At 42.9% G+C, this 25,704-nt stretch overlaps 1 protein-coding gene across 4 annotated transcripts in view; it reads right to left on the reverse strand.

Moving 5' to 3' along the window:
- The window catches only part of LOC309546332 (serine/threonine-protein phosphatase 2A regulatory subunit B'' subunit beta-like), a 98,412-nt gene that overhangs the window by 64,842 nt on the left and 7,866 nt on the right, over positions 1-25,704 (reverse strand). Inside the window, exon 1 of one of the 4 annotated variants that reach the window (XM_082245948.1) lies at positions 13,098-13,763. The exons of the other annotated variants lie outside the window; for them this stretch is intronic. Within the exon in view, the coding sequence (XP_082102074.1) occupies positions 13,098-13,244 (147 nt within the window). The 5' untranslated portion in view covers positions 13,245-13,763. Of the gene's footprint in view, positions 1-13,097; positions 13,764-25,704 lie in introns of those variants that run through there. 4 annotated transcript variants of the gene reach the window in all.

Here is a 25,704-nt window from a genome sequence, read left to right on the forward strand (position 1 = left end):
GGTTGGAGGGGAAATCCATCTATTGGGAGGGTAGTAACTGAAGGGCTGTAATATCATCGTGATTGCCTCCTGACGAGAATTGAGCTAACACATACCCAAAGAATTTCTGCCCAAACTGGCAGAAACCGTCTCAGGGAAGCTCGTTATCACCGACTTGACTCATCAAATGCTCACATTTGATGTCATTGGGCACTTTGGAGAGGTGTTCTCTTCAAGGATGAATCCCGGTTTTCTTAGATATTTGGAAAAAAAAAAAAAAATATACAACCACTTTTTTTTTTTGCAAAATATGAAAGTGGATGTTAGGCTGAGTAAATAGATACCCAACAGGTCATGCTTTAAAATTGCGCAGACTTGTATATTGGCGGCAAACTTGGTACTTAAAAAATCTCCATTGGCGACGCTTTAACATTTTCTACAGGTTACCAGTTTAGAGTTTCAGAGGGAATCTAGTGCTAAAATTATTGCTCTCGCTCTGACATTCGTGACAAAACCTTACATGTGTGGTTTGAACACCGTTTACATATGTGGACGTGACCTATGCATGCGTTCACCACTGCACATGAGCATGGGGTGCTTTAAAATTTTATTTTACTATAGAGATAGAGACAGGCAGCCAGAGCCAGACAAAGCAAGCCAGCCAGAGCAAGCACATTTTCTTTAGTTCATGTGCATGGATAAGCAGATGTGGGGCTCATTCAGATGGTTGCAGACACTTGTCCCCTGTGCGGAGCCTGTATGCAGATGTCAAATATTGACATGTGACTGAAGCATACACTTTTATGGGCTGTCTGCATACAGCTCATGGTGGGTGTGGGCAAATTGCAGTGGGAGTTTCTTAAAGGGGCACCGTTACGTACCAGGATGGTCTAACAGCGAGGTTCCACGCATATCTGCGAATTCCCAGAACAGGTAAAAAAAACTGGTGCCGCACTTGTCGCTTGTGATTGATTCCACCTTTGGGGTGCCATTAACAATCAAACACATTTTGCAAAAGCGTGAGACAAACCCAGCAAAACACAGGAAGCCAAGGCTCAGAGATGCAGTAATAATTGTTTATTGTGGTTTACACATCTGGATCTCTAAAGCAGGCCATAGGTTTCAGTGGTTGCAGAAGAAAAAGATAAATCAATAATTTGCTCAATTCCACCCACTCTTCCTGCATAGGATGTCAGTTTTGTATCAAAGCAGTGTCAGAGAAGTAATACCAACCTAACTCAAAATAGAGGGGTACTGTGTCTGTCAATGAACTTGAGGAAAGGATTTTACGGAAGTCAAAAATCCAGTTCTCTATCATTCTTTGACGGACCCAGTTCCTGATGCATATCAGTAGGGATGTCCCAAAGCAGTGCCAAAAAATGAGGGGTGGGAACAGCAGAAAAAAAAAACAAGTCCCCAAGGCTAAAAACATAGCTAAAGTGGAAATAGTCACAGCAGATGCAGGCAGCCCTTTCTTTGGACCATCCGTGAGAACAAAGAACGAATCTGGCTTTCAAAAAGACTCAGTCGCCAAGTACACCCAGAGTATGCAGTGCAAACTCCTTCGGATGTTTTTTGGCTTAGGACACAAAAATAGGGTAACATGATATCCTCATTAAGGTGGAAACTGGAAATTACCACCTTCAGAAGGAAGGACGGATCCGAACAAAGTACCACTTTATCCCTGTGAACCACCAGGTTGGGAGAATGACAGACAGGACAACACCGACACCCTGTGTGCAGAAGTGATAGCCACCAAAAAGGCCACCTTCTGGGATAAGGTAAGCAGAGGAATCTCCCGAATACTTTCGAAAGGTGGTTTCTGGAGAACAGACAGCACCAAATTAAGGTCCCAAGGTAACAACAGAAGGAAGTCGCACCAGAGGTACCAAGTGTCGCACCCCCTGGATGAAGTTACGCACCAGGAAATGGGTGGCCAATGGTCTTTGGAAGAAAACTGCCAAGGCCGAGACCTAACCCTTGATAGTACTCAAGGCCAGCTTTTGATACAACTCCCCGTGGAAGGAAGGCCAAGATCTGAGCCACCGAGTAAGAGCGAGGGGGAGCACAAAGAGACTCACACCAGGCAACATATGAATTCCACATACGAAGTAAATCTCCCTAGTACGATGCCAAATCTCTCTAGAAGTTGATTTCCTCACTTTAAGCAGAGTGGGAATAACTAAAGCAGAAAAACCCCTGTCCTTTAGCACCTGGCTTTCAATATCCAAGCTGTCAAAGCCAGCGACCGTAAAGCAGGATGGAAGATTGGCCTTGGAGACAGTAGATGCTCCCTGAGAGAAGTCTCCAAGGGAGCATCTGACCAGGTCGGCGTACAAAGCTCAGCGAGGCCAATCCTGGGCCACAAGAATGACTGGAATCCCTTCTGCCTTAATCCTGCGAAGCAATCTTGGCAGCAACTTGAGAGGAGGAAAAAAGGCATACGCTGGTACTGACCCCACGGGTAACCGGCGAGTCTGCAGCATCCGCCAGAGGGTCCAGGGAGCGCAACACAAACCTCTGTACTTTTCTGTTGACCCAAGACGCCAACAGATCTACATATGGAGTGCCCCAAACGAAGGCACAACTGCTGGAACACCTCCGGATGGAGGGACCATTCCCACGTATCCAAGGCTTGTCGACTGAGGTAATCTGCCTGCCAATTTTCCACTCCTGGAATGTGAACAGCGAAGGGAGCTGGAACAAAGCATTCCACCCAACTAAGGATGCCCGCCATTTCCAAGGCTGCAAAGGGCACTTTTGGTGCCCCCTTGGTGATTGACATAAGCCATGGCCGTGGCATTGTCCGATTGAATGCGCACTGGAAAACCCTGCAGGTACTCGGTCCAGTGGTCTAGGCAAGGCCAGATCGCACTCAGCTTCAGAACATTGATCAGTAACCTGGATTCTTCCAGGGACCAGACAACCTGCCGAGAACTCCCCCCCCCCCCCCCCCCATATGGACAGACTTGCATCCGTGGTGACAATTTTCCAATATATAGGGAGGAATTCCCTTGCTTGAGCATCGGGGACCTAAGCCACCAGATCAGGGACTCCTTGGCCACCTGGCTCAGCTGGATCTGGATGTCCAGGGAATTTGGATTCGTATTCCAATTGAGAAGGATTTCCTTCTGGAGGATCCTCGTGTGAAATTGAGTGAAGGGGACTGCCTGGAAGGACGATACCATCAGTCCCAGAACTCTCATGCAGGTACGAAGGGATGACCATTTGCTGGTCAGCAACAGCTGAATCGCAGTCTGGAGTTCTTGGAATTTTACCTGAGGAAGAAGCACCCTGGCTGAGGAGGAGTCCAAAGTCAGGCCCAGGTAATCCAGTCTCATGGAAGGGACCAAAGACGACTTCTGAATCCACCTGAACTCCTCCAGAGTTCTCATGGGGATTGCCAATCCACCCAAACTCCTCCAGAGTTCTCATGGGGATTGCCAAATTTGTTTCCAGCACCTTAGGAGACTCCGCACGGAGAAGCAGATCATCCAGGAAAAAGGACCGATATCCACCGCTTCCACAACAGCACCAGGATCGGGGCCAACACCTTGTGAAGACCCTAGGAGCAGAGGCGAGACCAAAGGGCAATGCCACAAACTGATAGTGCTCCTCTCCCACAGGAAAATGGAGAAAGCGTTGGTGTCCTGCACAGATTGGGATGTGAAAGTAGACATCTTTGATGTCTATGGAGGCCAGGAAATCCCCCTGATGTAGGGAGGCCACTACCGTGTGAACCGATTCCATCTTGAACTTTTGAACTCACACAAAGCAATTTAGGGCCTTCAGGTCCAGGATTGGACGCATCTTGTCTTCCTTCCTGGGAACCATGAACAGGTTTGCATAAAAGCCCTGAAAATGTTCCACACACGGAACCGTAACTATTACCCCCTGTTGCACCAGGTTCTGAACTGCCCCAGAGTGTGTCAGAGTGTGTCAGTAAGCGATCCGGGGACAGTCATACATTGGAAAGGAAAAACCTTACTGGAGGGACTGATCGAAACACGATCTCGTAACTGGACCATATGACCTCTTGAACCCATTTGTCAGGTATCCGGGATACCTGGCAAAGACGTCCCCCCCAACCCGAGATAAGGGTGAGGAGCGCAACCTCAGGGAGAGGACGCCTGTAGATGTAGCCACCGCTAGCCGAGGACATCCATGGACGTCCTGCGGGTGGCAAGTATTTAATGCACTCCACTCCCAAGTTCTGTTGCAGGCTGGCAACACAGAGCATTCAGGTGGGCACAAGTGGTGTCAGCCCTGTACTGCAAGTTGTATTTTCTACAAAACCATTCTCCACAGCAAATTATTCTGAAATTCGGATAACAACTAGGCTAGGCAATTAAGCTGGGTGCACACGGTCCAAAAATCGTCTGCTTCAACTGGAACCGGCTAACCTTCAGTGTGCACAGAAGTCGGTTTAATGTCAGGCTTTTGTCAAAAAAGGGGCCTACTGGAAAACCAGCATCCGATTAGTTAGTTTTTTTTTTTTTTTTTTGCAGTGTATACCAGGCTTTAGGCTCATGAGAACACAGAAAAGCTCATAGGATAATTTTAGAATTTTTATGTGATCAATTGGTAAATAGAAAACTGAAAGAATTTAACAGACCAAAAGTTAGCAAATAGGAAGTTCATTGTTAGTGTTCACAATTACCAAATTTAATGGTTTTATGGAGCTGGCTGAATCAGGCTTGCATAAGGGACAATAAAGCCCGGAACACATATACCAAAATTCAACTGGTTCAGCAGTAACTGACCGCATTTTGTTATGCGCGTACAGCTGTCTGTTCAACAAAAGCCAGTCTAACAAACCCGCTGTCACAACACAAAAAAAAAAAAAAAAAACAAACACAGGAGAGATCATCATCATCACTTGTGTTGGATGTGGGGATGTCAGGTTTTGTTTTGTGTTAAAAGAACAGAATTGGTTAGAACAAGTTTGCTTAGCTCACAACTCCTGCTTTAGGTAGGAATGCAAAAGAAGTATACAATAGTGATGCAAAAGAAGTGGTCAATTAATATAGCCAATTTTGGCAACAGTGAACTGTCACCACATCTGCAAAATGTAGATCTCGATTAAAAAAAAAAAATACAGTTTAATACATGGTGAAAAAGATGTGGGAAATATAACCCTTTATGAAAAAAATGTAATACAAATTAGTACATTAAATATGGCCAACACTGCTCAACTAGTAACCTAGAGTCAGCAATTTATGCCTAGGTGTTTGTGCTAAAACTGTAATCTGCAGCTTCAATTAATCAAGGGCATCGTTCCATAAGAATTCCGCGCAAACCAACAGCTCTAAAACTGTACTCTGCAAAAATATGGAATGGGAATGTGTCCTCAAAGTTAAGGTCACCAACTGTGCATTGTTTAAATGTGATAAAGTGGTTATTAAGAAACTTAACTCTAGTAGCAACTAAGTGAATTTGCTGGGTCTTTCTGCACGGTAACAGCTGATTCTGTGGACACGCCAAGCATTTTCTTTAGCCTTGCGTCACTTTCACCAATTTACCACAAAGTTACAGAAGTACACTGTGCTAGAAGGATAAAACAAAATACATTTATTGTATCCTACAGATCCAATATGCAAGGCTCATGAGACTCAACTGGAGACTTGGGCTTCATATCGCACCTGAGCGTTTTGTAACATATGCAAAATCGTGCATTTTTGCGCACGTCTACGAAACATGCAAAAACCACGTGTTGTCATTCATTGATAATGTACAACAAACGCTGCAAAACATAATGACATTTAAAATGCAGGAGATTCAATATGGCCAAATACTACAACATTTGCTGTGCGCAAGGACATGCACAAACTGAATGCGAGTTTACGCGCATTCTCAATGTGTTTAGGTGTGACTGCAGGCTTATCTAGCCGGGAACAGATAGCATTAAACAAAAATACTTTTAAAATCAGGCTGTCACATTATTCAAAGAATTGCTAACAATTCTGTGCATTTGTGATCTGTGTATCAACAATCGTGAAGTCAACCGTCAAGACCCATGCATCCTATTGCATTAATGAGCATAAAAAAAAAAAAAAAAAAAAAAAAAAAAAAAAAAAAAAAAAAAAAAAAAAAACACACGTGTAGTTTTACATATCTTAGGCTACATTCACACCTGAGCGTAGCGTTTTTGCGCGTTTTTTTTTACTGCGATTTACAGGCGTTTTTTGATTGAATAGAGACCAATGGAAAACGCCTGTAATCTGCCCAAAAAGAAGCTCATGTACTTTGAGCGTTGGGCGTTTTGCTCACAGCGTCAAAACGCTCAGATGTGAACAGGGGCCATTGAAATGAATAGGATTGGTCTTGTTGGGCGTTTTGAGAGCTGATCCTAGAGCAGAAAAACTCCCCAAAACACCTACATGTGAACGGAGCCTTACTGCAATTCATTGTGAACGACACGATCGCACAGTAGAGTAGCCTGTCACAGGCTAAGAACACTGGTCCTCTACATATACAGTACAGTGAATAAAGCACTGTCATCCCTAGACTGAAAGTGAGTTACCGATAGGATCACAGGTGAAAATGGAAAAGAAAAAAAAACAGCCACCTTTAGCCCTGGTCAACACTGAATCGCACAGAGACGCACTTCGCATTCCTGTCTGATTCAATTGTGATTCAGTACAAAGCATTTTGAGCCCATTCATTTTGCACCAAAAGCAAATTGTTTAATATGCATTGCAACAAAAAGTGGTATGCAGGACTTTTGGAAACGCACTGCACTGAATGGGTACACGAGTACCATGCGATCCGGTGCAGGCAAAAACACCGCGTTCGGGACCTGCTTTTAGGCAGTCATTAACTTAGCATGGACACCCCTCTGCAGATCACAATTGCAGTTTTGAACCAGGTGCAGGAAACACACGTGGGTTTCCCATACCACAATCTAGTGTGAACCCAACCTCAAGGGCTAGTAAGCCTGCAATAAATTAAATCATTTATTGCATTTAGATACATTAAGAATTGCATTTTTTTTTTATTAAATGCCTTATGCAGCAGAAATGATAAAAGTCTACAACAGTTACTGCAGCTTCACTAAAGCGCAGCTAGCCTGTGGTTTTCATGCGGGTTAGCTGCACTTTTCCCATTAGCTTCTACGATTTTGGTGCAGTTTTAGAAAAGTTGCTGCATCTTTGGTGCACTTTCTGAAACCGTTCCAAAACCACGAGATTGCACTGGGGCACTGTGAAGCAGTCCTTACCTCAAGCTTATAAAAGGAAACTCCAACCCTTATGCTGGTAAAAGTACATTTTATTTATTACAGGTACTTCTGTAGCACCAGCAATATACGCAGCCCTCACATTCATACACACGAGGGCCAATTTAGACAGGAGCCAATTAACTTAGCAGGTCTTTGAAGTGTGGGAGGAGAGATCAACACCATTGTTTTTTCAATCTAGGAAATAGATAAAACAAAACAACACTGACTGATGTGAATGTATCTATCAAAAAAAAAAAAAAAAACTGCATCAAGTGCATGATTTTTTTTTGGGGGGGGGGGGGGGGGTGCATGAAATAACTATCTGCATGGAATTTCAGAGCTAGGATAAATTCAGCTGCCTTGTGTGTGTTCATGCCCCCCCCCCCCCCCCCCCCGATGTCAGTAGAGACATCCAACTGCAATTTTTTGCAAACATCTGTTCATCAGTTCTAATTAGACTTTTTTTTTGCTTATCTGCATAGCAGACCAGTCTACTATTGGAGCAACAGAAAGGGAATGTATGTGAAAGCAGCCATATGTAAACCTATACAAAATTTTTTCAATACTATTCCTTGATTTACTTATCTTAAAGCAGAACTGAACCCATTGATTTAACGGTTTCCCAGTTATAATCAAGGCATGCTGTGACTGATAATTGTTGCAATCAAACTGTCATTTTTTTCACATGGCTGGAGTCATAACTAATCACATGTGCAGCCCCATGGCAACTGCACATCAAACAAAAGCCAAGATGGCAGCTTTCTTGGCTGTACAAGATAGGGGTTTTAGTTTCTCATTAGGAGTCATTCAGATGGGCGATTAAGCCCGTCCCCCATGCAGTTAACAGCTCTCTGCAAAGTCCCAGGCTATAAAGGGGGTGGGAGTGGCTGGCTCAGCCTCTCAGCGGCATGCTAAGCCAGCAGGCGGTCAGGCATCTAGGAAAATCTTGACATTATTGCCGTGATCCTTGCAGAGCCTGGACCAGCTCTTTGATATCAGCTGACAGTGCCGAGTATGGAAAGAAGTGCATTACTGTGACCCAGAAGAGAAATATTGCCAAAAGAGCTTTGCCTGTACTTTAGGGTTTCAGCTGCAATATATAATATGTTTTGTTTAATACTACTTTACTTCAAAGTCAGTTACTTGACATTTCTTCTATACAGTAAATGGACACAGGGCTGACCCTACTTGCTTCATGCATCTTTGTGCAACAAACCAATCTGGGGGAAAAAAAAAAAAAAAAAAAAAAATATGGGGCCAAGTTTTAGTTCTTGTCTAATAAAAACAAGTATATTTAGATATACTCACATTGACAGCGCTGACCAATCAGAATCCATCTGGTCTGTCCTGGAAGTGCCGACGGAGAAGAGGGATAACAGCAGGGATTTTAAATCCCTGGACCACTGTAGCGGCTGTTGGGGTGCTGAAAGCTTGGAAACCCCCCGAAGTGTGTGTGGTGTAAAGCTGCCAGCTCACCTTCACTTTTGTCTGTAAAAAGGTGAACTTATAATTTAAAGTAGAAGGAAAGGCAACAGAATAGATTTTATAGAAAATGTTGCCTCCCCACTGGGCCTATTCTGCATATGGTTACAAATAAATCCCACTGTAAATACGTTAAAACATTTTGAAACTGCAAAGCTGCGGAGAGTGCATTTCTGTGCAACTGATGGGCATGAATTCTTTCAGGGCCAACGCCGCCTTAAAGCCATGGACACCGGTGGCATGAGGTCACTGCTCTAAGGATTCAGTGCGGTGGTCGGCCCTGTGCAGATGCACTTGCCATGGTTTATGATCACGTGACCACTTGGAAATCATAATATATAGGTCTTTACATTGAGATTAGCAACTGCATGGAGGAAATATAAGAGCAGTGGAAAGGCAAAGCTTAAAAACTGATGGTATTGGTTTTCCTGAACTCTGGAAATTTATTACAGGTACCAATATAGCGACAGCGCTTTTCATATACAGTATCCCACAAAAGTGTGTACACCCCTCAATTTTTTGTAAATATATCTTTTCATTTGACAACACTGAAGAAATTACACTTTGTTACAACGTAAAGTAGTGAGTTTACAGCTTGTATAACAGTGTAAGTTTGCTGTTCCCTCAAAACAACACAAACAGCCAAAGTGAGTACACCCCTAAGGGAAAATGTCCAAATTGGACCCAATTAGCCATTTTCCCTCCCCGTTGTCATGTTAACTTGTAGTGTCACAAGGTCTCGGGTGTGAATGGGGAGCAGGTGTGGTAATTTAGTGTGATCGCCCTCACCCTTTCATACTGGTTACTGAAGTTCAACATGGCACCTCATGGCAAAGAATTCTCTGATATAAAATAAGAATTGTTGCTCTACATAAAGATGGCCTAGGCTATAAGATGATAGCAAAAGACCCTGAAACTGAGCTGCAACATGTTGGGCAAGAGCAAGACCATACAGTGGTTCAATAGGACAGGTTCCACTCAGAACAGGCCTCGCCATGGTCGACCAAAGAAGTTAAGTGCACTTTCTCAGCGTCATATCCAGAGGTTGTCTTTGGGAAATAGACGTATGAGTGCTGCCAGCATTGCTGCAGAGGTTGAAGGGGTGAGGGGTCAGCCTGTCAGTGCTCAGACCATACGCCACACATTGCATCAAATTGGTCTGCATGGCTGCTGTCCCAGAAGGAAACCTCTTCTAAAGATGATGCACAAGAAAGCCTGCAAACAGTTTGCTGAAGACAAGCAGACTAAGGACATGGTTTACTGGAACCGTGTCCTGTGGTCTGATGAGACCAAGATGAAATGTATTTGTTTTAGATGTTGTCAAGCATGCGTGGTGGCAACCAGGTGAGGAGTACAAAGACAAGTGTTTCTTGCCTACAGTCAAGCATGGTGGTGGAAGTGTCATGATCTGAGACTGCATGAGTGCTGCCGGCACTGGGGAGCTACAGTTCATTAAAAAGGTAACCATGAATGCCAACATGTACTGTGACATACTGAAGCACAGCATGATCCCCTCCCTTTGGAGACTCAGTAGCAGGGCAGTATTCCAACACAATAACGACACCAAACACCTACAAGACGACCACTGCCTTGCTAAAGAAGCTGAGGGTAAAGGGGAGGGACTGGCCAAGCATGTCTGCAGACCTAAGCCCTATTGAGCATCTCTGTGGGGCATCCTCAAAACAGAAGGTGGTGGAGCGAAAGCTCTCCAACATCCCCCAGCTCCATGACATTGTCATGGAAGAGTGGAAGCAGGCTCCAGTGGCAACCTGTGAAGCTCTTGTGAACAAGCTGTACACTTACTACTTTACATTGCAGCAAAGTGTCATTTCTACAGTGTTGTCACATGAAAAGATACAAATTAAATGTTTACAGAAATGTGAGGGGTGTACTCACTTGTGAGATACTGTACAGTCACATAAGTTACAGTAAGAAAGCTTGTTATATAAAAACAGTATCTAACCTCAAAGTATTGAGAGTGTATGCCTGGCACTTGTCATTACTGTCCCTTCTAACTAGTGAGACAACATCCCTATAAGGCAGGGATTCTCAACTCTCATCAGCCTGGGACTCTGAATACTGAGCATCTTGTCAGCTCTGGCGTGCTTGATTCAACCAACAGTTTCACTTTTCATGATCAACCAAGTAATGACAGATACAGGTTTTGACTTGCCAACAATGTAATAAAATTAGTTGATCACCAGGACCCCCTTACCAGCCAAGCCAAAAATGCATGACAAAATTTATACCCAGGCATGTTTTATTTTAAAGTTGGGCACAAGGACTACATAAATGCACCTGGATAGCAAAGCAAAATCTACTGATGATACATACTTAATACGTGTTTTTTTTTTTTGTTTTTATCAAAAACAGCATAAGTACTCCAGCACTTTCCAACAACGCTACGATTTATGGGCTCTTTTAGGCTGGGTGCAGAGCGGCAATTGTTAGAGACACAATTGTGCAACTAAAGTCCGTAGTGATGATTTCCACGGAGGATATGGGAGGAATCTCATGTGCCATTTTACTGATCAAGCAATCTAACCCAGGACATAGTGCATGCTCGAAAATGGTCACATCACAATCACCGCATTTGTTTTTACTTTTAATTGGCTTAAATGAAAGAATGCAACTCAAGTTGCAGTACAGTCAAGCAATTTAATGCCTTTTTATGGCCAGCAATGACAGCCAACATATATCTCAGAGGTAAACAATTAAAAAAAAAAAAAAAAAAAAAAAAAAACACTTTCGGATAGACATTGCATGGCCATTAAAGTATATCCAAACTCAAGCACAAAAATCTAATATACTGCAGCTTACTAGTCCTTAGAAGTGGTAGTTGCATTTGTTTTCATTTTCTAAGCTCTGTTTTCACCTGGTGATCAGGCCAATAATAAAACACATCTATATAGTTTTTTGTTTTTACATTGGTTTATGGTTTGCGCTGATTATATTATTATTCTCAATAAAAACACATTGTCTTAGGCTGGCCATACACTAGCTGAAAAATAATTTGAAAATCTGTCATTTGGTCAGTTAACTTTTCAGAGCTGAAAAATCGAAGGAACAGTTTGGAAAATTCTGCAGAACGAACAAGAAATCAAACAATAAAAATATTAACATGTTTCTCGCCCGAATGGTTTGCGCTAGGTATATGTGGAAAAAAAAAATGTCCATTGAATGATTTATTGATCTAAATTCGGTCATTACATGTTGGCAAAAACATTTGCTCTCACCGCCGAGTGTTCGTTAATCAAAAGAGTGTTTGAACGATTTTTCGGCTAGCGTATGGCTAGCATTATGCCCCATTCACAACTGCGCATACTTGAAAAGGCAGGCAGAAGCCCGAAAAGATGTCTGCAATACAAGAAACGCAGAAAAACCTTTGACACGTTTCCAGTGCCATTATTTCTAAATGGCACCAAAAACGCATTGCAGCTATGTGAAAAAACACACCCAAAAAATAAATAAATAAATTACTGCAACAAAACGCAACACCAAATGCTCCCGCAAAAACGTGATGCCGGAGCATGGCTAGATGTTGCTCAGATTTAAATAGGGGCCTTATCAAGGAGGAAGCAATATTGCCACTTCGGCATGACTACTGAAACAACCTCCCTCTTCTACACAACATACTGGTGGTGGGTTCTGTAGTTCTCAGAGGACTGGAGCACAGAGTACAGGACATTAACAGCTGACAAGATTGCTAGAAGATCATCCAGTACTTTTTTTTTTCTACACTCCGATATGTGTATCAATTAATGGTATATAAAATTCACAGATCATAGAGGAGCAAAGAAGAATTGTTAAGGTTCACACACCAATTTATTATATATATATATATATATATATATATATATATATATATATATATATATATATATATATCTCTATCTACCACACAATTGGTTTGAAAAAAAAAAAACACACACCACATGTGGTTGGCCGCATTGTCTTGTAAAAAATCTAGAAAAGTAGAAATTTGCTACAATCGGGAAAGATGCACAGTCCTCTTTTTGCACCCCCCTCCTAACAGAAATTAATGGACGCTTTGAAGTGTTAGGAAATAGTTCCAAACTGGATTGAAATAAGTTATCACAAGCCTGCTATAACTCTCTATATACCTAAACTAAGAGTAACTTCATGGCTGTCACCACACATAAGAATGAGCATGTCCAAGACAACTAGTAGAATTTAATGTTGGAATGAGTTCAGATATCAAGAATATGCTGCACATGCTTTTCTTATTTATTATTACAAGACTCAAATGTGAAAATGAGCGCAATATTTAAAGCACGATTGTTGCGCAAGAAATTAGAAAAAAAAAAAAAACGCAACAATCATTTGCCTTAAAATTTTATAAAACTGCAAACATTGGAACAAGCATACCACTATAATGCTAAACATACAAGCCAACCTGGATCTGCTGAAATGCTTTGAGTCTTTTCTTAAATCTTGAAGGCAAAACAAAATCACATCCACGAGCCAGCAGTGCCAATTCCTTCCTAAGATCCGGATCTTGCCGTAAGGAAATCTCTTTCATTCTCATATTTCCAGATTTCATATAAATCCTTCGATGCCACAAGGAAAAGCCAAAATATGTATAAAACTTGGTTCCAACTTAATCGGAAAACTTGCAGGGACAGCAGCAACTTTCTCCAGGTCTATACATTGACAAAAGCTAGCAGACTGTCAGATAAAGACACTGCTTGCAGAGTCACTGAGAGGGGCTGCCCTTTACAAAAGACATTCCACGCACTGAGCCCTCAGTTAAGCAACAGGTTGATTCTTTCCACCTCCTAGTGAAGAGCAGTCTTAAAAGACAGAAGCCGGACAGAAATGAAAAAGCAGTTGAAACAAACTTGGTAGCCAAGATGTAATTTCCTGCTGTCTTTCTAGTTTGTCAAACCTCAGTGGAAGTGCTCTGTGAATGAAGTACACCCAGGACTGTCAACAGACACTCACTAGTGCATTCACATTCCAGCTCCCTTCAATGTGGCCTCTATCACATCAGCAAATATGTTGGGACTGATAGAGCCAGGCAGAAACAGGAGAGCCATTCAATCAGCAGAATTTAGCACTGCAAGGCACTGTGTTGGATTCTTGGGCTACACTGATCTAACTCAAGTAGTAGAATATTAACCAAAACTGGAGATAGAGAAGTGCATTGACCATTATGTGTAAACTGTAGTATGCAGGAATGTAGTAACCAGCACAGTAATATAGATAAAAAGTGTATACAAGTACAAAAATAAAACTAATGTGGGCTTTTGGCATACTTTGAAACAGTTTTTTTTTTTGTTTTGGATACAGTTGTGATGCTGTCACATTATCTATTGCTGTGTCCCCGGTGGGCAGGTTCACTCTATCTGCCCTGGTGGCCAATATCACAGGATTGAAAATGGAAATTAAAAAACATATGACTAAATTTAAAAAGCAGCTACTTCACTGTATATGAAGCCATATGCACCAGAAACAAACCTGCAGTGAATGTTTTGTGACAGCTTTGTTAATACAGTATAATTCCACCAGAGCAGGGAATTGGGGGAATTCTTTCAATGACAGCTGTCTAAAGCTGGCCATACATGGCTGAGTGGAGAAAAAAAAAAACAACACTAAGCCAATAGGCTAAGTGAAAAAATACCGAACAGATCGCCCTGCCACACAATCAAGCCTGCTGTGTTAGGGCTCTTTCACACGGGCGTTCCGTATGTCCGTTTTTCATCCCATCCGTTTGCGGATGAAAAACGGACATAATGTATCTCTATGTAAATACGGATGTCAGCGGATGATCATCCTCTGACATCCGTTTTTTGTCAGTTCAGTTCTTTTGAACGGAGGAGAACCCTATTTTTTCTTCCTTTCAAAAAACGGAACTGAAGCAAAAACGGATGTCAGTGGTGTCATCCGCAGACATCCGTATTTACATAGACATGCATTATGTCAGTTTTTCATCCGCAAACGGATGGGATAAAAAACGGACATACGGACCGGATGACATCCGTGTCCGTTACAAGAAAAAAAAAAAAAAAAGGACCTGATCGGGCAAAAAAAAAAAAGGAACGCCCGTGTGAAAGAGCCCTAATTGTATTATGACAGCAGGGAACCCTCCACTGTCAGAATGCACTGAAAAAATTTTTCCAACAAAACCATTCATGAGAAGTCAATCATTAGATCAACTTCGCAAGCTTGGAAACGGCCATGGATGGAAATTTGGCCAGCCCCTGCTAAACTTGCTGAATTACGATCCATCTAGGGCCAGCTTTAGGCCCCTTTCACTCGAGGCGGATATGTTTTGACAGACTCCGCTTGCTCAGGTTATGCTTCAGGACAGATGACAGGTCCATCTCCACTCACTGTGCAGAGACAGACCTGTCAGAATCCTGCTCTCATCTATCCAACCCGCTAGATGGATGGTGAACGTATCATACACACCACTAGTTGGGGTTAAACAAAAAAAATAAAAATACCCGACAGCTCAGGTTGGAGCCGCTGTACTAACAATCCGCTGTACAGAGATCTCCCCTGCTGTTCTATTGTGTTCTGACAGAGGGACGCACCCCCCACCCACCACCAGAACACTCCAGTCGGAGCTCTCAGCCATTGGCAGAGCGTGCTGCTTGGAAGCCGGTCGGCAGACCTTTATCAGCCATGAGTCTTCGACCGACTTCTGTCAGACCGGCTGCTATACACATGTGGCCTGTGTACACTAGATTTAGGCCTCTGCCCAATTGGACACTGACTGGATAGTTTAGGTAGGTCCACGCATTACCTAATTTTGGTAATTCTGAAGTTGATTGTACAGTCAGATCGTGCGGTGTATGGTGACCCTAAGAGCAATGTGTACAGCAAGCCTCAAGCTGCTTAACTGAAGCATTTACAGAACTGATTAGTTCTAGTTTGGGAATGTTAAACAGATCTTAATGGGAGTGCTGGCTAGCAGGCTTCATCAGGGCTTTAATAAACTTCCAAGTATTACTGAAGCTTGCAAGCAGCTTGTTTGAATCTGAAATCCAAGTTAAACAAATATTGTCCAACTACAAGACACATTTGCAAATCATACCTAAATCTTGGTGTGCTTTGTGTATTTCTTCCAGATTCCTGCATTAAAACTCCTTCACGTCTTACCACTGTGCAGGAGCTTTCTCTAATAAAGTCCAGTCGTCGCTGCTCCCTCTCCCCATGCAGACGACTGGTTTTGTAACCGACCCCCCTGCAGGAAGCCTGTAGTGGGTGGCCCTGCTGTATCCTTTTCACAGCTCTCTGCAAACCCAGTTATTTCCTTGTAAAAATAGTGATGGCAACATCACTCTGCTGTGCAAAGGCACTTTGTGCACAAATATACCCTTATTGCTAAAGTATTTGCACCCAGTTTGAGCTTTAAGGGAAAAAGAAAAAAAAGTTTGGGATTTGAAAAATAAATAAATAAAATAAGCACATTTAGAGCCAGTTCACACTGGGGCGACTTGTCAGGCGACTTGGTCGCCTGCCAAGTCGCCGTGGGTCGCCTGCCATAGAGTAGTACAGGACCCGTTCTAATACGAGCGACACAAGTCGCTCCGACTTAGAAAAAGGGTCCTGTACTACTTTGGGGCAACCTGGAGCGACCTGCATTGACTTCAATGATATGAAGTCCGTGCATGTCGCTCCTAGGTCGTGGTGCGCTGTGCACTGCGACTTCACAGATCGCCCCGGCAAGTGAGGTCGCCTGTATGTGAACCGGCTCGCATACTCACCTAGTGCCCCGTCACCTCTAAGACCAGAACTGAGTGAGAAGATCCCCAGTGAGCAGAGAGCCAGGGACTGTTAGTCACTGGCTCTCTGCTCTATACCTCCATCTCTCACTGGAGTGCTGGGCTGTGAAGGGGAGCCGGAGCAGCTGGCTCAGGCTCTCAGCAGTACTGACCATCTGGGTGGATCCCAACAATAAAGTTGGGATTCCTCCAGTGCCAGACTTTAGGCTCGGTTCACACTGCTGTGACAGCAAAGGCGTACGACTTTGCCCTGTGACTTGGATGCTATTTAGGTGCCTGTACAAGGGCTGAAATCGCACCCAAGTCAGACAAAAGTAATGCAGGAACCTTTTCTAAAGTCAGAGCGACTTGTGTAGCATTAGTAAAGATGGCTCTCATAGGCAAACCCTAAATTTCACAAGTCATTCGACTTGGAGTCTCACAAGTCAGATCCCATGTCACACCAGTGTGAACCGAGCCTTAGTCCACTGTCGGCTAAATACGAGTCACAGGAGTGCAGAATTAGGTACACTCCTGGTACACACTGTGACCCACAGGAGAAGTACAACAAAAAGAGCTTTGGCCCTACACTTCCTTCAAAGTGACAGTCAGCAATCCCATTAGCATCTGTGTTTAACATGCCCAAACTAGAACTGAATGCTGCCCAAAGGCTCCATTCACATTTGCGTGACTTTGGAAGGGTGCGATTTGGATGAGACTTTGACCAATGATAATGGACAACTGTTGCACAACTGTCTCGCATGCAACATTCAGGTGCGACTTTTGAGGCTTTACAATGCCTTCTACGGCACTCAAAGTCACATGAACGTTGGACCAAAGTAGTGCAGGAACCTACTTTAAGTCACACACATTTGAACTGTGGTCATTGAAAAACATGGGATGCGACTTTAGTGTCCAAAGTCACATGACAAGTCGCACAAGTGTGAATGGAGACTTTACACTGCTTTTTCAAGTTAAAGTCTGTGTGAAGAAGGTCTTAGAGGGGATTTTACATCAAAGAAATTTCCTCACAAGTGGAAGAAAAAAAAAAAAAGTGCAGCGCTAATGAGTGTACATAATATACAAGTGTACAATTGAACACATATATAGGATATTGTGAAATAAAGTCCAATACTGAAATAGGGCTTAAATAAAAGTCCCAAAGAAGTGATCCATCTTGTTGGTATACATATATAAATCCAAGCGTGATGAAAAGAATCCCAACACCAAGTGAACATTAAAAGTGGGCTCTCACCAGATCAAATGGGTCTGAATTGCCATATAGCAAACAGACCTGTTCAGGCTTTACAAGGTGATCCTGATTCCTCCTACGATTATTACCATGGAAGTAGTTCTCAGCTCATAAGATGGTAGGCAGAGGGATGGAAGTCTCTCAAGACCAGAGGACATGAAAACCAGAAAAAGGAGTGCACATAGCGTAATATTGCTAAAAACTTTTAATGAAATAAAAGGAATCGCAATTACAAGAATCACATGGTAACAGGCAATGTATTAAAATGAAGTTCTACTGCGAGCTCCTGGCGCGTATCGTCCGCACAGACATCAGAGGAATATCCAGTGCGATTCCTTTTATTTAACAGACAGACTGTATTCAATTTGATCCTGAAGTAGTGTTGGGTTTACATTATTACCAAACTGACAGCATAATTTAGGCATGTTGTCAAGCTCTGGCATGGCATGCACTAGCCAGGAGTTCACTACTTTTTGGAAAGGCCATCCATCACACAGAATATTATACTATAGGTGCAGGTAGCAGGAGAAAAGTATACAGAGGTAATCTGACGATTACTGAGCTGCCTGGTTTTTTGACTAATTGGAACTTGGAAAGGCATGCAGAGGTAAACGTAGGTGCCTACATTTATTTCATGCTGCGCATTTGGTAATCACTATATCCAAAAGCGTTCCATGCAAAAAACAGTTTACACTTCTAGAACACAGCAAGTGCACATGAGTACCCATCTGTATCTGTCTGTCTCAGTTTTTCAGACCAAACAAACAAAATTAACCACTTGCTGACCAGCAACCGCAGCTTTACAGTAGCAGGTCGACTGTCGTGCGAAACAACGTACCTGTGCGTCGCTTCGTGGAACCGCCAGGGGCGCACACGTCCATTCGCCACAGGGGAAGCTAAACAGCGGGTCAGGCAGCCGCGATTGCCACCGGGCACCTGCAATCGCTCCCCGTGGAGAGAGAACGGCGGTTCTGTCAGTTATGAGGGATCATGCATTCCTCCTACCTCCTATTTAGGAACACACAGGTCTCTGTGGTCCTGCAGCAAGCCCACCCCCACACAGTTGGAAAGCACCCCCTAGGGACACATTTAACCCTTTGATCGCCACTGGTGTTAACCCCTTCCCTGTCAGTGTCATTAGCACAGTAACAGTGCATATTTTTAGCACATATTACTGTAGTAAGGTCACTGGTTCCCCCCAAAAGTGTCAAAAAAAGTCAGGAGTCTGATCTGTCCACCGCAATCCCGCTAAAAATTACTGATCCCTGCCATTACTAGGGGGGAGAGAGGAAAAAAAAAAAAAAGACAACAAAAAAAAAAAACACGACATTAGGGTACAGCGTTGCACGACCACTCAATTGTCAGTTAAAGTTAACGCGGTGCCATATCGCAAAAAGTGGCCTGGTCATTAAGGGGGGGGAAGATAAATCCTTCCGTCCCAGAAGTGGTTAACACTGTGAATGTTCCTATATTGATATGTACAAGGTTGGGAAATCCTCCCTCTAGTGCTGCTTGTCAGCATTACACCTGAAGTTGCAGTGCAAAAAGCCATCTAAAAAGAAAAGCCACCTACTGGTTCCAATGAACATCCAGTGAGCAATGCTTGCACAGCTCTGTTTGCCAATCTTAGGCAGAAGTAATGCGTCACATGATGTCCAACCTGGCCTCTGGACTGGTTTCCACTATTAATTCGTCAAAAGACTTTGTCGATGAATTCATAGCAGAAATGGCACAATTCCTCATTGACACGTTTATTCGGCAAGGAGTTAGCCATTATTTAAAGTAAACGTTCTATATATTCTGTGTCTATAGACGAAAAGAGTAACCAAGATAATAAAAATAATGATTTTTTGTACCCATTAGGTGAGCATATAATATGGCTTACCTATAGATAATGTAAATATCTCCTAAACTTGTACTGTTTAGGAGATATTTTACTGCATATGCTGCCGATTACGCCATCAGCGCATGCGCTCTGAAGGAACGGCCACCCATGCGTTTCTTCAGAGCCTTGTGCCGTGACCAGCGGCTCCCACATGCATGTGACAACACACAGCTCAGGCCAGTCACACAGCCGGATTCCATGGACCCGGAAGGAAAACCGGTGAAGAGGAATGCACCCTTCAGCGGTGACAGCGAGGTCTTAGTTTGCAGGCAAGTTTCACATAATGTGCTAGCATGCAATGCATACCAGCACATTATGCCTTCGCTTTGCAGGTCACGGAAGAAAAAAAAAAAAAAAAAGCCAGCACGTTACTTCCGCTTTAAAGTAGTACAAAAATTGTATTATAACAAAAAGTAAATGCAGGTCAATGCTCACACCTTTGAGCTGCAGAATAATAACTGCAGGTTCACGCTAGTGTGATTTTTGTTGCGACTTAAGTCACATGACAACAGAAATTACATTATGTTCACCAGTGTTGGCTCTTATCAATGCGACACAGCATGGTGCTATTTTGGAAAAGGTTCCTGTGTTACTTTGGTGTAATACTTGGTGCAAATTACAGTGCAATTTGGCCCCATAGAAAAGAGGAAAAAAAAAAAAAAAAAAAAAAAAAAAGGAGCGCAACCAAGTAACATCAAAGTATCACTTAATCACACTGAAAATGATGGCAAGATTGCATCGCAGTAGTGTGAACTTGAGTCATGGAGCCAATTCACACGGTGCGACACGACTTGCCGGGGCGACTTTGGCGCAACATGCACGGATTCATATCATTGAAGTCAATGCAAGTCGCCTCCAGGTCGCCCCAAAGTAGTACAGGACCCTTTTTCTAAGTCTGAGCGACTTGTGTCGCTCCTATTAGAATGGGTACTGTGCTAAGTCGCCTGACAAGTCGCGCTAGTGTGAATGGGGACTTAACACAAAAGTAACGATGTTACTCTGTATCTGTCTCTGTGTGACAGAACAGCATTTATAAACACTGCGAGAAGAGCAGCTGCTGTAATAGCCGCTGTATTTACACAGCATGTCCCAGCTAAAACCATTGGCAGATGCTGCAGGGGAGGAGGACTGTGTGTACACATACACACTGTCAATTTTTTTATTCTAGGTTTTTTTTGGGGCATGTGTAGCAGACCCAATTTCCACAACTGGTTAAAAGAGAAGTGTACTTATGGCCTCATGCACACAGTTTTTACAGCTGCTTTTAGGAGTGTCAGAAAAAAAGAAAAAAAACCCAGGGCCAGTGGGTTCTGGAGCAGCAGCGTTAGGCTGTGAAAACGTCTGACGCTGCATACAGCGTGTTAGGCCACGACACACATTTTGAAGCTGTAGTAGTTGGCATTGAGATTGGAAAATATAAGAGGACAGAGAAAGGCTGCTAAACACTAACGTTGTTAAAACGTGCATTAATGCCAATACAAAGCGCTTCTAAAAGCACATTTTTTCACAACTGCTCTTTTCTGGCATCAGAACTGGCTTTGCAGTTTGTTTTTTTTTTTTTTATTTTTATTTTTTAAAAACGCCCAGTGTGCATGAGGCCTTTAGGTCCGGTTCACACTTATGCAATGCGGGAAGTCTGCGAATCTGCAGCCTGTTCCCGCATCGCACACGCAACCCCGGCAGTTCACACTGCCATATGCGATACGCTGGGGGTGTCAATGTAATCTTAACGACACCCCCAGTTTGATCGCATATCGCAGTGCGATCTTGCAGTTCGCACAGGATTGGATCGCACAAGTGTGAACCACTGTGCGATCCGATCCTGATGCGGCTGCAAAAATGCCTCCTGTGCGTGTTTGCTGCGGGTGCGATGCAAATTTAGCCATACAAAGTGTATGGCTAAACTTGCACCGCACAGCCGATCGCATGTAATGAAGGAGCAGTGCGCTCCGACATTACATGCGAACCCGGCACTCGCAGAAGTGTGAACCGGGGGCTAAAAGAGAAGTATGGGATTAGAAAAGGAATGTAAAACACAATCAAACTTTACTTAAGATGGCAGCACCAATCCCCATCCAAATCTGTCCCCCACTGCCTCGAAGGTTCTAAACTAAAAATGGTTGTTCTAAAAATGCTGCTTCACATTAGGTACAATTTGAAAAACAAAAACCTTCCCTGCAGGATATGCCAAACCGAATAAGGCTTTGCAATCGGGTCTGCCTTTCAGTTTTTTAGGCGGACCTGATTGGATGCTCCATGCACCTCTATGGAGCAGTAGATATCAGCGGTGACAGCTCCGCCGACAGCCACTGCTATCTGACCCAATGTGGTCCATGAAATCCAGACGGATGGAAACCCTATTTTCCATCCATCTGGAGGATCGGATCGGATGAAAACGGAAAGCTCCATCTCTACAAAGTACACGGAGACACAGCTGACATTCACTGGCTCAGCAGAGATCTGCGGATCGATCCCTGCTGAGCAAAACAAGGTCCGCCGGGCGGAAAGCCCATGTGAAAGGACCTAATTAAAGACCAGGAAAAGTTTATTTTTAACAATCTGCAGTTTACAAATTACAGTTGGATATTTCCTCTAAATCCTGAAGTTTGACAAACAGCAGTCTGCCAATATACCTAAAACTGACTAAAGATGCTAAATCTTGTTTGAGCTTTTTGTAAATCTTGTTTGAGCTTTTTGTAATGTTCACAGACAAATGAGCCCTGCCTTCTTCCAGACTCATTGCTGTGCCTTGTTCTTTCTGCACTGACTTCATATATGCACATTGTTAAATTAAAATTTCTCTTTATTCTTCATTAAGATAAACATTTGAGGGACAATGGTACAGTTATATTATTCTACTCTTGAATGCCGTCTTTTTTTAGCTTCAAGGATTGTAATAGCCACACTAAAGCTTGGAGTTATTTATAGTGAATATATGCAAGCTATTTATCGCTTCCCACCTGACCAACAGAATCATACATTCCTCATTCACTCAACATGTGAATGTGATTACACAAGGGAGTTTACACCACAGAATGAACAAAGACTTATTTAGGGTGTAAAATTATAAGCTTGATTTTATTATCAAAACACCTAAAATTGTTTATTGCCCCCATGCAATATTCTGCATCAAAAGGGTGTTCAAGCTGAATTTAGGCTATTTTCTTATAGTATGCACTGCCACTCTGCTCTACTTAGGAAAAACAAGTGATAAAGTGTCAGGTACCAGGAATATTATATTATAACCAGATATCAGACATCGGAGATTGTGTTTGAAAACTTTTACCCAGGAACATTTATAGGAGATATAAAACTCCCAACATTTATCAGCCTACAAAGCCACACTAAACATCAAAAGAGCTATTGCAGTGACATCTGCAGGCTGTACAGAGGTATAGCTAACAAACGAGCACATTCCTAGAAATGTACCCAAACATATATACAGTTGCACACATTCAATATTTAGCTGTTCAAGCTGTATTTTATAACAAAAATCTATAGGAGGCATACCTTCTTAGAGAAATGGCAGATGTAACCTGCTTAAAATGTGTATCTTGCTGAAGCATCTGCACCTATTGAGAGCCCAGCCAATCAGGATCCTGCCTCAATACATTCCTTATTTATAAAGTTTATCTGGGTGCATAAACACCTTGTCCTACCTAAAGATTATGGTGTCCTGGCCCTTCCCGATATACAAAAATACTATCAAGCGATCCACTTGAGCAGGGTTATTGATTGGCGCAGGCATCGGGAGTCTAAACTGTGGGTCATCATGGAGCAAGCGCCGATGGACATTCCTCCTAAAACTGCACTATAGTGCTAGACAGATCTACCCCCGAAATTATGCATGCACCCCCTATTGGGAACCACATTAAAGATCGGACACCAGACCAATGGGCATCACTTTCATCCCTCCACATTCCCATCATAGGGAACCCTCGGTTTGCCCCGGGCCTCAGATCCCCGGATCTCGTGGCTTTTGGCAAATCCGACTAGGACCGGGTTTCTGGATTCCTACCGTCCGGTAACAGGCCGTCATATCGATGTTGACAAGTGCAACAGGACCTTATAGGATTACTTTTTGGTCTGCCTTACAACTGCAAAATTTCTTTACACTTCTTTCCAAACCCATCAGACTTTAACCGACAGTTAAAATACAATTGAGGAATTCTGCGCGGAGACGGGTATTCTCCCGCATGCTCTCTAAAATGTACAACCTTTTGACTACACCAACTGAACTAAAGTGCATGTCTAAATGGGAACCTGACTTACAACGCATATTTTCATCAACCCCAAGTACGGAATATCATTATATTCTCTCTTAGATCCTCCATATGCACAAATGTTCAGGAAACTATCTTCAAACTATTAACTAGGTGGCATTATACCCCACACTCACTACACAAAACTATTCCCAGACACGACTGCAAAGGGCTGGGAGGTGTCGGGAGGCCCGCGGACATTGCTTCATGTCTTTTGGTTCTGTCCAAAATTATTGTCCTTTTGAACGGGTGTCAGATCAAATCGTACAGAAATTCACAGACTCCAACATACCCGACGACCCTGCTTTCTTCCTTTTACACGTTTCAGATATTCCTGTGAAGGTATACAAAAAGTGGGTTGTCCGTCACCTATTAAATGCAGCCAAAGCGTGCATCCCCCTCTGGTGGAAAAACCAACATCCTCCCACTGTGGCCACTTGGTTACAGAGGGTAGAGGCTATCAATATAATGGAAGATCTAATGTTGACGGCGCAACATAAACAGGAGCAATAACCATAGGACCTTGGAACTCTGGAATCTTTTTATTCTTTCCAGAGAAGGAATCGCTCTTTTAAATCCATGAACACTTGGCATACAGTTATGCTAACTGGGACTTTGGACTCCCATCGTCGGCTATCCATCTTGACTACCCCCCGGTCAGCTTTTTTTTTTTTTTTTTTTTTTAAAATGGAACATAGGGAAGAGGGTCACATACATAAAAATGTTCAGTTTGTCATTACTTATATAAAATTATGAATCATTTGAGGCATTAACCAATGTACAAATGTAACTGAACCCATTTGGAATACAAGCTTCTGAACACAGTCAAGATTTTTTTTTTTTTTTATGATGAACATCAGAGTGAGAAATGCTCCCACTTACAAGGCTGGCTGCCAAAGTTTAAGATCACCAAATTATTTTACTTCCTACTATTGGTTTTCTTTGCTTAAAGCAAACCTATTAGAGAAATTCAAGGCCTCCCAAAGAAAACACTGGTTCTCAGGCTATTGCGCTGACTCTCTGGATTCACTACTTTTAAACACTGACCTGTAACAAGCATGCAGATTAGGAAAAGGAGTACACTCCAATATCCTTAACATACAGGCCAGTAATTCTAAGAACCATAAAACTTGAGGATCCAACCTGTATTGTGGGGATACATTTTTTTTTCCTTTTTCTGTGAAGGTCTTCTAGTCCAGAGGTAGTGCGTATCGAAGTCAGTTTAATTCTATAATTTGAGCTGCGAGCTCCTGTACAGTAGGTAGATGAAGTCATTGTCTCCTGTATCAGAATAGAGCCAGACACTTCAACACCCAACAATTTGGGGGCCGAGATCTCAGTGGAATTTCAAATTGTTAAATAAAATCCCTTTGCCAGAAGAGGGTCAGAGCTTCCCACAGTGATGGACACGGAGAACTCATGTCTGGAGGTCCCACTGAAAGACTAGAAGGAGTTAGGACTGCTACCCGCATAGGCTGTGGGCTACTTTCTGGACACTGGGATTTTGCAGTTCCATATTGGCTGCCTTGTGCATAGCTCCCAACTGTCCCCGATTTGGAACAAAGTCCCTTTTTCCTCATAGGTCTCATCTATATAGTTGTATATAAAATGTACTTTTTAATCTTTCAAAAAGTGTTTCCCAGTATTTAAACTTTCATCCAATTTCTAAATTGCTGCATTTGTAAATTTCAAAAGTCAATATAAAAAGGAATAGTAGTGGTAATAAAAAGCACTTGTGGTTTAAACGAATCATTTTTTTGTATGAATTCTCCTTTAAGGGGGCATTGTGGAGGGGGGGGGGGGGGGGGTTGTTCTATGCCTACATACTTTGCTAATAGGTGTCCCTCGTCCCAATCTCAAAAATTTGGAAGGTATGCCTGTGGACTATTGCC

The sequence above is a fragment of the Pelophylax lessonae genome (genome assembly GCF_965119305.1).
Source record: "Pelophylax lessonae genome assembly, chromosome: 2".
In the NCBI taxonomy this organism is placed as follows: domain Eukaryota; kingdom Metazoa; phylum Chordata; class Amphibia; order Anura; family Ranidae; genus Pelophylax; species Pelophylax lessonae.